This window comes from Nannobrachium achirus (assembly GCF_963921795.1).
Source record: "Nannobrachium achirus genome assembly, chromosome: 7".
Classification (NCBI taxonomy): domain Eukaryota; kingdom Metazoa; phylum Chordata; class Actinopteri; order Myctophiformes; family Myctophidae; genus Nannobrachium; species Nannobrachium achirus.
The window spans coordinates 30,961,688-30,978,800 of record NC_137816.1 but is presented as its reverse complement, the minus strand read 5'-3'; the positions used below and the strand labels follow the sequence as shown (position 1 = coordinate 30,978,800).

The 17,113-nt window shown below is 41.4% G+C and overlaps 1 protein-coding gene across 2 annotated transcripts in view; it reads left to right on the top strand.

Moving 5' to 3' along the window:
- The window catches only part of LOC308288442 (DNA-binding protein RFX7-like), a 33,920-nt gene that overhangs the window by 11,488 nt on the left and 5,319 nt on the right, over positions 1-17,113 (top strand). The window contains exons 3-8 of one of the 2 annotated variants that reach the window (XM_080729877.1): positions 6,869-6,954; positions 7,869-7,991; positions 11,784-11,918; positions 14,166-14,238; positions 15,030-15,246; positions 16,070-16,383. In XM_080729877.1, the coding sequence (XP_080586003.1) occupies positions 6,869-6,954; positions 7,869-7,991; positions 11,784-11,918; positions 14,166-14,238; positions 15,030-15,246; positions 16,070-16,383 (948 nt within the window). Of the gene's footprint in view, positions 1-6,868; positions 6,955-7,868; positions 7,992-11,783; positions 11,919-14,165; positions 14,239-15,029; positions 15,247-16,069; positions 16,384-17,113 lie in introns of those variants that run through there. The other variant, XM_080729876.1, reaches the window with a different exon arrangement.

Sequence of the window (17,113 nt, the reverse complement as noted above, 5' to 3'; positions counted from 1 at the left end):
GACAGACACACAGACACACACACACACACACACACACACACACACACACACACACACACATGCACGCCAGTACTATGCTGACAGTGAAAAAGGTTTATGTTCAGATATAGCTGCCTCATCCTATTAAGATATCATGTGTACACTGTCTGGATCATAAAACTCAGTTAGATACATTTGGTAAATGACATTTCCTTGGACCCTGCTGGATCCATGAGCAGTTACTGTAGCTATTATTGATTTAGCGGCACCAACTGACTGAGCCTGTTTTTTAAGCGTCGACAGTGCAAGCTAACAATGCGTAGCGTTGCAAGGTGTTGTGAGCTTGCAGATCTCGTATTTTCACAGAATGTTGGCCCCAGAATAGGGACGCTAGGATTCATGATGTGGTTATAACACAGCATAACACAGCCAATATGGACAAAAAACAAATAGTTCAGGATTTATTCAGGTTTTTATGGTCACTTTTATTGGTGTCTATTTTTAAAAGGATTGTCATTGGCATGTTGTTGATGAGCAACTCATTCCTAGATTATCTCTCCTCCCCATCGCTGAGGCTCAGTGTTGGAAGAAGTACTCCGATTTTGGACTTAAGTAAAAGTAACAATATTATAATATAATAATACAAAAATATTGTTACAAGTAAAAGTCCTGCATTCACAATTTAACACAACTCAAAGATTGGTATTAGCATCAATATATACTTTGTAGCAAAAGTAAATACTCATTATGCAAAATGGCCATTTTCGAGCGGTGGTCACAACGCTCCTATACGTGGCCGTGTGTGTGGGTATGTATATGTATGTATGTCTGTCTGTATGCGTCCGTGTCTGTATGTAGCCTGCAGTAACCTTTTCTGACCACACATGTTAAGGGAGGGGCGCTGTTGTTCAGACTCACATTCTCACACACACACACACGCACGCACGCACGCACGCATGCACGCACGCACGCACACACACACACACACACACACACACAGCCTCCACCGCTCAGTTCACACGAGTGTGATTTTTAATCATGTTATTGAACTATATTTATTGATAATTAACTCCTTTTTCTACAAGCTCATGAGCTCGTAGAATTTGTAGATCGTCTATTTTTGAAAATGTTTTGATTAATAATTTGATTGATTATATAAATCTGCAAAGTGAGTAATAACTAAAGCTGTCAAATAAATTTAGTGGAGTAAAAATATACAGCATTTGCCTCTTAGATGTAGTGGGGTATAAGTAAATATAGAAGTATCAAGGAATTGAAATACTCAAGCAAAGTAAACGTATCAAAATGTTTTACTTAAGAACTATGCTTAATGCACTTACAATAGTAGTTACTATCTACCACTGCTGAAGCTACTGACTGACCGACTGTTAACCTTAGCTTCATGGCGAGCCGTTGCTGTCCCTAGCAACAACTAAGCCAATAGAAAAATAGCAAGTAGAGAAGTTTAAGGGAGGATCATCTTTAATTAGAAACCAATAGCCGAGGAGCTGTGTGTGTGTGTGTGTGTGTGTGTGTGTGTGTGTGTGTGTGTGTGTGTGTGTGTGTGTGTGTGTGTGTGTGTGTGTGTGTGTGTGTGTGTGTGTGTGTGTGTGTGTGTGTGTGTGTGTGTGTGTGTGTGTGCATTCCATATAGCAGACCCAGTGTCTGGCCCTCAGTACAGTGAGCATGCAGGGGCCAGTCCTGATGAAACCGGTCTGGCATGTTTGCGTGCATCTATTTGTATGTGTGGAAAAGTTGAGATGTCTGCACGCAGCTACGGTATACATATAGCACATTAAGCCCTATATTACGGCCTCCTTTCCATTGCGCTCGTACTTTATTTACCATCGCCGTGGGGTGGAAACCTTGTATGTTCAAAACCTGTCACTTTTCAGGAAAAGGAAAACAAGAACCTGTGTTCCAATGATCCAATGTAGTTATTATTTAGTCCCAAGCTCTCTCTTGGTTCAATATTTACATAAACCCACAGACACACTTAACCACTTGCACTTTAAAAATGTTATAAAAATAGCAAAAAGAAAGAAAGAAGAAAAGCCACTCTACAAGCTCACAACGCACAGCGCTCTTGTACAACAAGGTAGGGCAGGGGTCTTCGACAGGGGGTCTGGGACCCCTAGGGGGTCCTCTGAGTTACTACAGGGGGTCCTCCAAATCTTCCAATACTTTTTATATTAACAACTTGAACCCTAGTGTCCATATTCTGAGAAGTGTAGCCAAAAATATCAGCACGAGGCGTTGTGAGCTTGTAGATCGGCTATTTTCGGCAAAGAGGTTTGGTGTAGAGGGGAAAAAAGAGCAGACTAAGTACAGAGTGAAAAAGGTCAAGTTTATTAGGTAATGATGGCTCAAGTGGTTAAATATCTGAAAACACAAATTGACATGAATCCAAAATACATTGATGATTGTGCTGTCAAACGATGAAACTATATGGAATCTATGAAAAGGTTTTGGGGGTCCCTGCTTCATCTCTCTCTCAACTAAGGGGTCCTTGGCCTGAAAACGCTGAAAGACCGCTGAGGTATAGGGCATTAATTTATAAAACACATATGTGGAGATACAAGGTTTCTTCTTTCTTTCTGTGCTCAGAGCTTCCTATTCACTCTGACAGTTGCTGTGTCGTCATTGTTTTGCATGATTATTTACAAACATTAGCGTAAAATAGTGATATTGAATTTGAATATACATTTCAGACACGAGATACGTAAATCATTCATCCTTTTTCTTCCCCCAAAAGATGCCAGGGCGGCCTGGTCTGGTGACCTCAATGTGTTACCACTTTTAGCCGTTGCACATCATAAATAAAAGCTTATTTACATACCGTCTGTAGGCTTAACTGCTGCTATCTGTATCACTGGCTACCGTATTCTTCTTACCTCAAGTGACATTCAGTTAGGGCTAAACCCTCAGGGCTCATTTAACTCTGAGAGTGTACAGATGGATCCAAATGGATCCCGTGGGGGAAATTCAGTTTTTCAGCTTCACCCAGCTGAGTGCTGCCCACAGAGGAGTGCGGAGGGGGGAGCGGTTAGGGGTAAAATGTCTTGCATTAGGGACACTTCGGCTCATTGCTGAGGGCTGGAATCGCCGTACCTGGAACCTCCGGGACCTCTGGAGTCCCAGACAGGCAGCTATGGTCCCATTCACTCCCATTGACAAATGACTATCTCCTCATGCGTTAGAGCAGTGGTTCTCCACCTTTTCAGGCCGCAACCCGCAAAATAATCATATTTTAAGTGGGAAGCCTCCCCCATCCCCTGATGAGCACTAAGAGTTGAGGAATTACATTTCGTATAACATGGTTCTATTGTGAAAATAGCAGATCTACATGAGGCGTTGTGAGCATGTAGATCGACTATTTTCACAATTTCTGCCCCTAATATTTGACAATTTGGTTTAATTTGTCATTTTAGAGGTATTAAAAAAATCCTTAAATTGTCACTTTAGAAATGTGCAGATACCCTCTATAATCTTAAACGTTATGTTGGTTTGTTTACTGTTGAGAGAGAAAACAATATTGCACATTAAGTTAATCATCTGGGGACCCCCCAAAATAACTTGGCTACCCCCGTAGGGGTCCCGACCCACAGGTTGAGAACCACTGCGTTAGAGGGACAATATCATTCATCAGAACCAGGGACGGGGAGTTTGTAGTTACAATGGATTATATACTGTCTGATCAAATTCATATGAATGAATGAAATATCTTATTGAATCAAGAAACTTAATTTGCATGTGACCAGATCGGATTTGTGCGTTCAGGCTGTGGTAATGATAGAGGCAGTATTAGGCAAATGGCATACATAATAATAATAAAGTAACCCCTCCACCACGGAGTCGAGGGGATTGATTGCACTGCTGGAGCGTCTCTACCATAAATGCTCAGCCAAGCTGGATCCAGTGGCTTAGACTCTATACAAACACTTACAGTATGGTTCAGGCTAGGGAAGCCTGGCAGGGAGGATGATCTTTGTTGCTGCACATATTCTATTGGGCTGGGGCAGCGCTAGATTTAGCGGGCAAGGTGACCCAGATTTAATTGTGTGGGGTCAAGGAATTGAAGACTTTGGGTATTCAACCCATTACCCAAAGGCCACAGAGTTATTTCTTATCCTTGATATATTACATAAAAACAGAACTTCTCTGGCAATGCTTAACAATCACAAATGTCAGGACTTCAGCCCAAGACCTGAGCTGGGAATAAACAGAAACGAGTCCTATGAGTCAGAGTCAAGAACAACAAGGACATCCTAGGACAAGGAGGCAATCCATCCATTAGGGAAGTTTGTTGAGGGCTACAATAAGGGGGGAAAATAAAAAATAAATACATAATAAATCTAATATGAATAATATCCAATGTGGGTAAGTTATCAAATCACACAATCAGAATCAATAAAATAAAATATACAGGCAGGTGAGCCAAGCAGTGGTTCTCAACCTTTTTTGGCCATTTTGTATAACACGGTTCTATTGTGAAAATAGCCGATCTACATATTTCTGCCTCACATGTTTGACAATTTGGCCAATGTTTAATTTGTAATTTTTGAGCTATTAAAAAGTCCTTAAATTGTCAATTTAGAAATGTGCTTATACCCTCTATACAGTTAAACTTTATGTTGGTTTGTTTACTGTTGAGTGAGAAAACAATATTGCACATCTGGGGACCCTCCAGAATAATTTGGGGACCCCCCTGGGGGTCTCGACTCACAGGTTGAGAACCACTGAGTTACAGTATGGTACAACAGCAGCAGTGGCAACGACTAAATTGGGTACAAATAATTGGCTAAAAGAAAACATTATCAACAAAACAAAAAAATAAATGTGATGTGAAAATCCTGAATTGCCATTGCAAAGAAAATTGCAATGGTGTGATAGTATCTGGGCAGCACCAGACACTATCACACACAGTGTGATAGTGTCTGGCTATGTGAGGCTAATGCATTGACAAGTGCAGATGATCTATTTTCACAATCTTTGTAATAGGGTTTAAGTGCTTCATTGTCTCTGCCAGGCCGAAGACCGTCCGTCCGTCCATCTGTGTACAGCTAGTATCTGTAAACGTTGGTCCGATCAATGTGAAACTGTGCACACACACTCCCTAGAGGCCAGAGCAGAACCTCAGCCTCAAATATTTTCACATTGTCCTGTTATAGCGCCACCTGAAGGCAGATTCTTATAGATTTTGTTCTGATCAACACTGATATGTCAAGATTTTTTATATTCAATCCTGAGTTTGCAGGAGTGGTCCGTATTGAAATAAACGTAGCATCCGATTGCTATGAAACTTCACATTCTTATTGGCCTGCTTTTTGAAAATGTTTTGCTACTACTTTTACAGATTTTGTCCAAACATCACACACATTGGTACATATTATCTTTGTATTATGTCATTAAGACAGACCTGTCTACCTGGTGGAGACGTGTGCTCTGAGGAGCACATTGTTCTATATTAAGGATGATGAAACATGATGACACGCTGCACACGCATGATATCTGGAAGGGTCTCACTGACCAGTTACTGGACACCTGCATACTTGTGTACCGACGTACCGTCAGACTCACCACCACAGTACCACACAGTGAGATCTGAAATGTTTGTCATCATATAGGATACACTATCTATTATGAAATACATTTGATACTACAACACGATATCATGTTGCCTATTCACTTTGAAGGTTATTAGAAGGACTGATGGCCATTTTGTAGCTCAGGTTGTTATCCCTCCCAGTGAGTGCGTGCGTTCGTGGGTACATGCGTACGTTTGAGACAGTGAGAGGGAGAGGGAGAAGCTGACAGAGCGAGAGAGCATTAGCACATAACCTATTCTCCATGTCTTTGATTCTGTATCCTCTGCCTTGTCTGTCACTTTGCCAGACAAGCCAGGGCTTTTCTGTTTAATTTTAGTTGCTTGCGTTTGTCAGTTCATGGCTACTAGCCTAGTAGTAGTAGGGCCGGGGAAACACATCCACATGCTTGGATGGGTTTTCTTTTTTATATCGTCGGACACAAATCTGGTTGAGTTCTTTTTTATATAAATATTGAACCAATGAAAAGTATTAACAGGAGCTTGTGACTAAATAGTAACGTAGTCACAATCCATTGGAACAGCACAAGTTTTGGAGGTTTATCAGTTGACGATATTTAGAATCCCTACGGTGTGGGATACGTTGAGTGGGTTTACTTGTTTTTCTGTCTGCCGGCATAAAGTTAATCGTGTAGGAGCTGTCCATGGTGGCACACAGTAGTAATACCTAAATGAAACACACCTAGGGCCGTCACGAGTGTGAAATCTTACTTGACGATGAATGGTCACTCAAATAATTGCTATTAATGATTTAATGGTGTTTCCATTTCTGTTTGGCTTTTAGGCCTCGTAAACTAAGGATGCACAGGGCAGTTATGACAAATAACCAATAAATAACAAACGGAAAAGAAAAACATGAATAGTGGATCGATCTATATGCTCAAAACATGTACACATTTTGAGCTTGTAGATCTGCTTATCACACGGCTACTCGATAAAAAAATGTTACTTTATTAAAAATAGTTCAGTATATCGTCACTGTCGGGCAGAAACCTCGTATCTTTAAGTTTCAAATGTGTACATCTTTTGCCCTGCTTCATCATACAAGACCATCGCACAAAACTAGTGAAAACAGCCGATCTATATGTGCTTGTAGATCTGCTGTTTTCACTAGTTTAGTACATTTTATAGATGATAAATACAAAACGAACGGTTTTGGACATACATGGTTTCCACCCGACAACGACGATATATTAGTTTATACTGAAAATACATTCAGAATAAAATAACAAATAATTAAAAGGTTATAAGATATGAACTTGTCTTGTCTCTCTTTTTCTGTAGCAAGATGTGGAGAAGTTTACGGACATTGAAAAACTCTACCTCTACCTTAAACTGCCTTCTGGTCCAAGCCCCAGCAGTGATAAAAGGTAAATTTATTTTACACCCTGTTGTTTAAAAATACAACTTGGGATGATGTGGAATATACTGTATACTGTATGTATTTGTGTGTGTTTCTTGCAAGTGTGACATTAATAAAGACTGAGCAACTACATGCATTGCATATTTACTGCCTAAAATGCATAAACCTTTTACTAACAAGCTGCCAGAGACCAGAGTCCGGCCTCTGGACTTCTCTTCCCTGTCTGGGAACTCCCCAATCTGCTCATAGCTGCTGGCTTTGATCCTGCTTGGAGGCATTGTTCCCTATCACAACAACTGTATATCTGCTAACATGTAACAAAAACGGCTTTAGGGTTTCATGCCTCTTTAAGCCCCTTGTACACAGAGGCTGAAAAAGTATAAAAAAAGGCGCACTTTTCTATGACCTCTTGCACACTACTCCCAAAGCCGTTCGGCAAGGGGCTATTTTTTTTTTATCTAACCCATTTTGATTCCTGTGTTTTGCCTTAAATTCAAGAATTTAACTAATGTTTTTGACACAATCTTGTGCCAAAATGACACTGGACATACATTTATTAACCCATTTAGACCGGGTACGCATTATTAAGCATTATTTTATGATTTAACTATTAAAAAATAGCAGATATACAAGCTTGTAGATCTGCTATTTTTGAAAAATCATGAAAATGTGTGCAAGTTTGAGCTTGTATATCAGCTATTTTTCAGTAACTAAAGTATAAAATAATCCCAAGCCTAAATGGTTTAATGTACAGGCCATTTCAATAAACATTGTTGCGGTACTTCCATGTTTTCTTCTTTTTTTTTCTTTTAATGAATTTTGGGAATCACAATTCTAACCATAGACAGGCCAGATGTGTCTCCAAACAGACCACTAAAATGACTGTCATTCTGTGGTGTCTCTTTTGTGTTGTTGTGACAGTGAGCAGAGTTCCATGTCATCCAGCAGAACCCAGCAGGTTCACGCCTTCAACTGGATCTGCAACAACCTGGAGGAACATCCAGAGACCTCTCTGCCCAAGCAGGAGGTCTATGATGAATACAAGTATGTACTGTACACACACACACACACACACACACGCACACACACACACACACACACACACGCACGCACGCACGCACGCACGCACGCACGCACGCACGCACGCACGCACGCACGCACGCACACACACACACACACACACACACACACACACACACACACACACATACATACACGCACTTCAACACGGTTTTTATATGACGTGATCTTTGGCCTCTATTAGACGAAAACAGGCTTCACTATAAACGGCTAAGAGCCGTTTAGTTTTCATTTTTTATGTGGTCTTTAGATGAAAACGCAATTTGTCCATAAACGCGGTAATTTGCATGCCAGGTCGCTAGGTGGCGCATGTCGCCATGACCGCACTGCCCAAGTTCCGTTCTCTGGTCCTCCTCAGTAGAGATGGGATTTATGGCTCTTTGAAGTGAGCCGAATCTCTGGGATCCGTTCCTTTCAAAGAGCCGTTCAAAAGACTGGCTCATTCTAGTCACTAGTTGTAGTTACTTTGTAGATTTTGATTATAATTATCACTTATACATTAACCCTATATACATTTATTTCGGATATAATAGGTAGCCTACATAGGCCTACCTGCCATTTGAAAATAGCCGATCTACAAGCTGTGAGCTTGTAGATCTGCTATTTTCAAATGTTTTTTTCTCCCTACATTTTATTCATTGGAAAAATTGTGAAATGGAACGTTTTGCATAATGAGTACTTTCTAGCTACTATTAGTAGCCTACTTTAACTACATTTTGATACCAATACTTTGATATTTTTACTCAAGTAGCCTACATTTTTTATTCTAAACTTCAACTTGTGGCAGAGTATTTCTACATTGTTGTACCTTTCCCACCACTGTTGTTCATTAGAAAGGAACGGCTCCCTATACTGCAAACCGGATCCCATCGTTCATATCAAAGAGCCGTTCAAAAGACTCGATTCGTTCGCGAACATCCCGCCTCTACTCCTCAGTCAGTCAACACAACTCACTGCCGTCACACAGCACAGGCAGACTGGCTGGCTGGCTAACTAAAAATGCTTAAAAAGTTTGTTCCAGACGGTCGGAACAGACACATGTACCATACACACTCCGGGACTATATTTATTCCTTATGATACGATACAGAAAAAGGCATTCACTTCACGTTTCGTTTCAACACAGAGGACTGGAGTCAATGCCTTTACTGCAGCTTATGGAGGGGATGATGATGATTACATACAGACGGCGACGAGCTATAGATGTTGGATCGTGTCATGATAAACATTATAGGCTACTGTCGCTATTTTCAGCGTCGGCTATTTTTGCAGTTGTCTGCTATTTTCACAACGCACCGCGACGCGTTGTGAGCTTGTAGATCGGCTATTTTCACAACGCACCGCGACGCGTTGTGAGCTTGTAGATCGGCTATTTTCACAACGCACCGCGACGCGTTGTGAGCTTGTAGATCGGCTATTTTCACAACGCACCGCGACGCGCTGTGAGCTTGTAGATCGGCTATTTTCACAACGCACCGCAACGCATTGTTGTGAGCTTGTAGATCGGCTATTTTCAAATAGCTACGGTATAAATTAGGGCTAACGTTAGCAAATAAATGTACTTAATAGTTACTTTACAGTTTACACCACTGAACTGATGTTTAAAACGCAATTAAATTGCTCTTCATTAAGGTACAGTATGAGTATGAGCTCAAAGCTATTTATCATAGTGGAATAAAATGAAGGGGGGAAAAAAAGACGATATATTCGTCAATCGCCGATTATTTGTATGACAATTAATCATCTGACAGCCCTATTAGGACGTCCCACATCTTATCATTTTCAGTGGTTTGCTGCGTTTACGGTATTTAGATGAAAGCGGGAGATACAAAGCGTTTTTACCTTTTCCACTTTCAAAGGGGGTTTCACTATGTTACGGTTTCACCCCCCGAAGACGCCATTTTCGTCTAAATGACCCCCCACAAACGAATATAAACCATTACGTTTACAGTGAACCGCGTTTTCGTCTAATAGGGGCCTATGATTCCCCTATGGGGATAACAATACAACAAATAACAATGTGAATCTGGGTAATAGCGCCATCTAGCAGCAGTGACGTCAGGACATGAGAGCTCTATGACATGCCCAAAATAGACACAGAAGGTTGAAATGGTTAGTGCATCAACCCCTTTCTGAAGCCATTGACCACTTGTAAAGTTCTTTTAATGTTCGTCTCACTTAGGAATCCTTCCAAGATTTTTTGAAAAACCTGTGTTTCAATGTCAGCAATCTGGCCGGCCATCGTCAAAGAAAAGGTCCTTTTCACTTAACTGGAGCTCAGTTAGTCTGTTCTTGAGAGACTACTATGTCAGTGGTTCTCAAACCTTTTCACGTGAAGGACCCCCAAACTGATATTTATTTGGCCAAGGACCCGCATCTCAAAATATCTAGTTCCAGGGACCACCCAGAAGCAAAATTCGAGTTACAAACGTTCGCTCTAAAAATACATATATTCAAAGATTTGCACACATTTTCACGACTTTTTTTTCTCCAAAAATAGCAGATCTACAAGCTCGCAGCGCGGCACTCGGTGCCGCGCTGTGAGCTTGTATATCTGCTATTTTTCAACAGTTAAAGCAGTCAATAATTCTAGGCCTAAATGGGTTTTAAATACTGTAAAAGGTATATTTATTTTATAATGAATTAATTAGTGGTGTGTTTTTCTTTTTCCAGGATGTCAAAGTTAGTTCCAGATGAAGCAGCGATATAAATAGAAGCTACACGCATGCTAATTACTGTCAACCATGTGTTGGTAACATGAGAAGGGGAAACTCTCTGAGACAGTCATTGAAATGCTACGGCACCGTTATGTAACCTGTCTTTTTTACCCAACTCAAAAATATTGGCACTCTGAACAACTTCAACCTGACGTCCCTACTGTATGTACTGTAATTATAGGTGAATGTGTTTGGGGGGGCTTTCAGGAAGGAAGTGGCCACACATCCAAAGCTAACTTTTCTTCCCCCTAATTTTTAAAAGTGCCTCCAACATTAAAAACACCAACTTTTACTGTACTCTCTGCCCCTTTAATCTGGACTGATATATGTAGAGTAGGATATACAGTATGTATACATACACTGTGTGCGTGGGTAGAAGAAATGTCAATGGTATGAGGCAGTTAAAATAGCTGCAGATATAGGAGCACATACTGTATATACTGTAGCTACAGCAATAGAATAGTAACAGACACAGTATATGCATGAGGCTAAAATAGTTGCAGCGCCATTGCAAGTGATGTTTGGTTTATGCAAATTGACATATGTCAAGTTCATTGCCAGAGGCAACAGCTTTAACCATGATTGTGCTAATATAATACAAGTATATCTGATCTTTGTTCATCCACACTTAAATGAAATGGGGAAAAAAAATAATTGTTTAAGTGATGTTACCGTTTACAACCAGACATTTATGAGGGTTGACAGTAATTCACTATAAGGCACTGTGATAATACATCAGATAATACATCAGATTAAATTATGACTGACGTGATTTTATTTCATTAAGTGTATAAGATCCTTAATTTAACTCTGACCAAGTATAAATTGGTGTAAAATAAATATTTTGACCTAAGCCCTTCATTGTACAACAAATAGTAAAAGGTCAAGTAAAAAGTTATTTTCACCATTATTGGAAACATTAAAAATTAATACAATAATTGACACATGTTGAAATACTAGGGAGACCAGGGTCAATGTGATTTAATGAACACTGTATAAATGTCTGAATGTCGTGCCTTAATGGTGAATGTGTCTTTCAGGAGCTACTGTGACAATCTCAACTACCATCCGCTGAGTGCTGCAGACTTTGGCAAAATCATGAAAAATGTTTTCCCCAACATGAAGGCACGTCGACTCGGCATGAGAGGGAAATCAAAATATCCTTTACTGCATGGGTCTTCAACAGGGGGTCCGGGACCCCTAGGGGGTCCCCAGAGTTACTACAGGGGGTCCTACAAGTCTTTGAGTGATAGAAACTTTTTTACTCCTTTTTTATATTTACCACTTGAACCCTAACGTCCATATTCTGAGAACTTTAGCCAAAAATAGCAGATCTACAAGCTCACAACGCCTCGCGCTGCAAGGAGTTGTGAGCTTGTAGATCGGCTATTTTCGACAAAGAGGTTTTGTGTAGAGGGGAAAAAAGAGCACACTAAGTACAGAGTGAAAGGTCAAGTTTATTATGTATTGAAGGTCCAAGTGGTTAAATATCTGAGAACACAAATTGACCCGAATCCAACATACACTGATAATTGGGCTGTCAAACAATGAAACTATATGGAATCTATGAACAGGGTGTGGGGGTCCCTGCTTCATCTATTTCTCAACTAAGGGATCCTTGGCCTGAAAACGTTGAAGACCCCTGCTTTACTGCATGGGTCTTCAACAGGGGGTCCGGGACCTATCTTTGTGTGATAGGAACCTTTTTCGAATGTAATTTACATCAACCACTTGAACACTAGCATCCCAAATCTGGGGGAACCATTCACCGAAAAGCTATTTGTTGATCAGATATCTTCGGCGAAAGAGGTTTGGTGAAGGGAGAAAAGATCAGACCAAGTACAGAGCCCAAAGGTCAAGTTTACTCTGTATTGAGGGTTTAAATGGTTAAATGTCTGAAAATACAGAAAATATGGATTTACACAACACTGAAAGACAGCGCTGCCAAACAATTCTATAGAATTATTCTATGAATTTTATACAATATAATACTGTATGTGGACCCCTGCTTTGCTGGGATGGTTTGTAACAATGTGGCCTCCGTGACCTTCTCCCAGACCATCTGCTGTAGCACTTCATAAAGTCTCTAAATATAGATGCTAAATGAATTCATATCAAGTCACCCTCTCTGTGTCTGGAGAACAGCGCTCACAGCACACAGCCACTGGGGGGAATTACTGTGATCTTGACCTTCACCAGGGTTCCATTAGTGAAAAGACACAGAGGGGTGGAATGGTTTCTTATAAGCCCTATGAATATTTCATGCGACAAATACCAAAATAATTGCTGTTCTACAAAAGCTCTTAACATTGTGAGCTTGTACACATACTTTCTTCTATTATATTTAAGAGTAAAACATTTTTTGAAACATAATGAAGATTTTCCCAAAATATGGACGGGACAATTTAAATTTAAATTAATAATTCATAAATATCAAACATATCAGACAGTCTACATCCCCCCAAAGGGATAAAACACTGGCCCCACCGGACATAAGAATGAATGACAGGGATTGGGGGGAGGGGGGATTCATCCCCAGATTCCCCACCCACTACATTCACCTTTGACCTTCAGAATACATACGTATGTGAATCAAGGTTGTATTCTCAACCTCATAGCATAGACTGCAGAGCTTCCAATGAATGAATTCTTATATTACTGAATTATTATTATTGGCCGAGGTGAGTTCATGGCGTATGTATTTTAATGAGTTGGGGTGTGGACAAAATGCCATTTTAAAATGGTGTGCCTGTGTGCATGTAGTATTTTGGTTTTACATGTTATTCCTTTCAGAAATAGGCTGGACCTTGTTTATGCGCGTTGCCAGGGGCAACTGAAATTCGATATATGTGAAACATGTTGAACACAGTGCGTCTCTCTGTCTAGCCACGCACACACGCACACATACACGCGCACACACAAAAACACAAACACAAACACACACACACACACACACACACACACACACACACACACACACACACACACACACGTCACACACACACACACACACACACTTTATATACCATATAATAATATACCGTATTTCTCCAAATAGTAGCCTGGGCTTTTAGGTTCAAAATCGATTTGAACCCCTGCCGGGTTATTGGTGCCCGGCAGCTGTTTGCGATACTTATTTAAGTCCATTTGAATGGCAGGCGATGCACAAAACGGTGTCAGACCCCCGGTGGGTATTTGGTACCCGGCGGCTATTTGCCCCCGTGCCATTATTTGGAAATATACGGTAATACAATTTATGATTTGTCATCGTATCACAGTGACAAGATCATTTCTAGTTGGCAAGCAGTGACATAAGTTAATTAGGCATCCTCATGTCTGAGCAGACTTAGTGGATCATTCAGGGCCTTATTAAACTGATTGGTTTGTTTTTACCTTAACGTCTAACCTACATATTGCTACAGTGGACTGAGAAAGAGACCGTTTGTTCACATGCCCTCACTACCCAACCTGGATCTACATAAAGCTATGGATGGAGTAAGTCAGTCAGTCTTTCTGTCCGTCTGTCTGTCCGTCCGTCCGTCTGTCTGTCTGTCTGTCTGTCTGTCTGTCTGTCTGTCTGTCTGTCTGTCAGAAGTTCGCTTGTGAGCTTGTAGATCTGTTGTTTTCAGAGCGCAACCAAACGTAATATTACTTGTCTTTTATTTCTACGGTATCTCTTCTCCACTAACCCTCCCTCCCTAACATTTTAATCTAGTTTTTAGACAAAATTGTAAATATATGTTTAGTTTTCGTCGGTGAAAGTTAGTCGAATTATTTTTGTCATAGTTTTAGTCGATGAAATGAACGCTGGTTCCTTTACAAACACACTTGCCTCACCTTCCTCATCTTGTCATACATGCTATTTTTGAAAAGTTTTGAAAATGTGTGCAAATCTTTGAATATATGTATTTTTTAAGCAAACGTTTGTCACTCAAATTTTGCTTCTGGGGTGTCCCTGGCCCTTAACATGAAAAAGTTTGAGCACCACTTACATAGAAACATAGGTTTAAAAAAAAAAACCTTCAAAGACTTCAAAGACACATTTTCACGATTTTTCAAAAATAGCAGATCTACAAGCTCGCAGCGCGGCACTCGGTGCCGCGTTGTGAGCTTGTGTATCTGCTATTTTTCAATAGTTAAAGGCAAGCACAATATAACGCAGTGAATCCCTGTACCCAGGGCCCAGAATTTGGTGCGACACCCCTGCATACATGTAACCCTCATTCATGTGTGTGTGTGTGTGTGTGTGTGTGTGTGTGTGTGTGTGTGTGTGTGACGTCCCGCAGCAGCAGTGTGACAGTGTGGAGTCGTCAGGCCAGCTCCCCGGCAGCATGAAGGAGGAGGTGCAGAGCGCAGCCTGTGGGCTGGTGTGTGAGTGGGCCCAGAAGGTGCTGAGTCGCCAGTTCGATGCCGTGGAAGATCTGGCTCGGTTTCTACTCAACAGCCACTACATCAGCAACAAGTCCATGGCAGCTCTCACCATCATGACCGCTACAAACACAGGTAGGGGAAAGACGGCAACGCTGAGTCTCTGTGCCTCTTTGTGTTAGGGAAATGGTGAAATAGGGAAATAGCAGCACCTAGTGGCAGCAGCTTCTTACTGATCCAATTTTTTTTAAAGATTTGTTTTGGGGCTTTTATGCCTTTATTGATAGGACAGTAGACTGACAGGAAATGGGGGAGAGATGAGGAGTGACATGCAGCAAAGGTCGTCCGGATTGGGAATCGAACCGGCGACACCGTCAGGCATCAATGCCTATGTGGCAATGCCTATGTGGTATGCGCCTGGACCAGTAGGCCAGCGGGCGCCACTTACTGATCCTATTTTAAAGCCTAATCATACAGAATAGCGCGGCACTCGGTGCCGCAAGCTTGTAGTCATGAAAAGTCATGAAAATATGTGCAAATCTTTGAAAATATGTATTTTTTAAGCACACATTTCTAACTCAAAGTTGGCTTCTGGGGGTCCCTGGAACTAAATATTTTGAGATGGGGGTCGGTCCATAGCCAAAAACATATAATTTTGGGGTTCCTTGACATGAAAACGTTTGAGCACAACTGACATATAAACAGTTTAAAAAAAATAATAATAACCTTAGAAGGATTTAGGAGACACTTAGAATCGGGTCGAAATATTCAAAGACTTGCACAAATGTTCAAGATTTTTCAAAAATAGCAGATCTACAAGCTCGCAGCGCGGCACTCAGTGCCTCGCTGTGAGCTTGTATATCTGCTATTTTTCAATAGTTGAAGCATAAAATGTTACGTAATGGTGTGTACCCGGTCTTAATGTGTTAAAGTGAATCACCCTGCTTCCTGTCTGCAGGGGCAGAGTCGCCACAGATGACCTCGGCGTTCGTGCCCACCACGGCGGAGAGCCACTCCTTCCAGCCACAGGCGTCCACGCTGCCCTCCCCCTCCATCGACGCTAAGCAGCAGCTGCAGCGCAAGATCCACCGGAAGCAGCAGGAGCAGAAGCTGCAGTCGCCGCTGCCGCTGCCCGGAGGCGACAATCAGGCCAAGAAGGCGGACGAGGGGACGCCGACTGCGACCGGCGCCGCTGCGCGCGACAGCCCCCGCCTCCTGTCACCGCAGCCCACCATCGGCATCGTGGTGGCCGCTGTTCCCAGCCCCGTCACGGTAATACGCAACGCCATACAGCCAAAGTTGTCAACCTATAAGTCAGTGGTTCTCAACCTTTTCAGGCCGCGACCCCCAAAAGAATCATATTTTAACTGGGGACCCCCCCACCCTGACAAGCACTAAGAGTTGAGGCGATACATTTTGTATAACACAGTTCTATTTTCTCAATGTTTAATTTGTCCTTTTAGTGGTATTAAAAAGTCTTTAAATGTGTCACTTTAGAAATGTACAGATACCCTCTATACACTTAAACTTTATTTTGGTTTGATTACTGTTGAGTGAGAACAGTGTTGCACATTAAGCTAATCATCTGGGGACCCCGCAAAATAATTTGGGGGTCCCGACCCACAGGTTGAGATTTGAGAACCACTGACCTAAGGAACCCACGATTCCTTCTGAATGAGGGGCTCTCACACTTTCAAGAGTTTAAGAAATGTTCAAGAATAGCCACACTGCAAGCTTGTATATCTGCTTTTTTTAATAGCCAATGCAAAAATCTAAAATGACACGGATGCTTACCCGGTTTTAGTGGGTTAACTGCTTTCAGCCTGGTTCCCCGTCCCCTGATTTGGGCATGTCTTCCTAGTAGGGATGTTCCTAGCGACTAATTTCACTGACGTGTACACGACAATTTTGAAACCGAATATTCGAATATCCGAAAATTAATTGATGAATTTATTTATTGACATTAACACACAGAAAATAGCCAAAATTTAGCACATTTCGA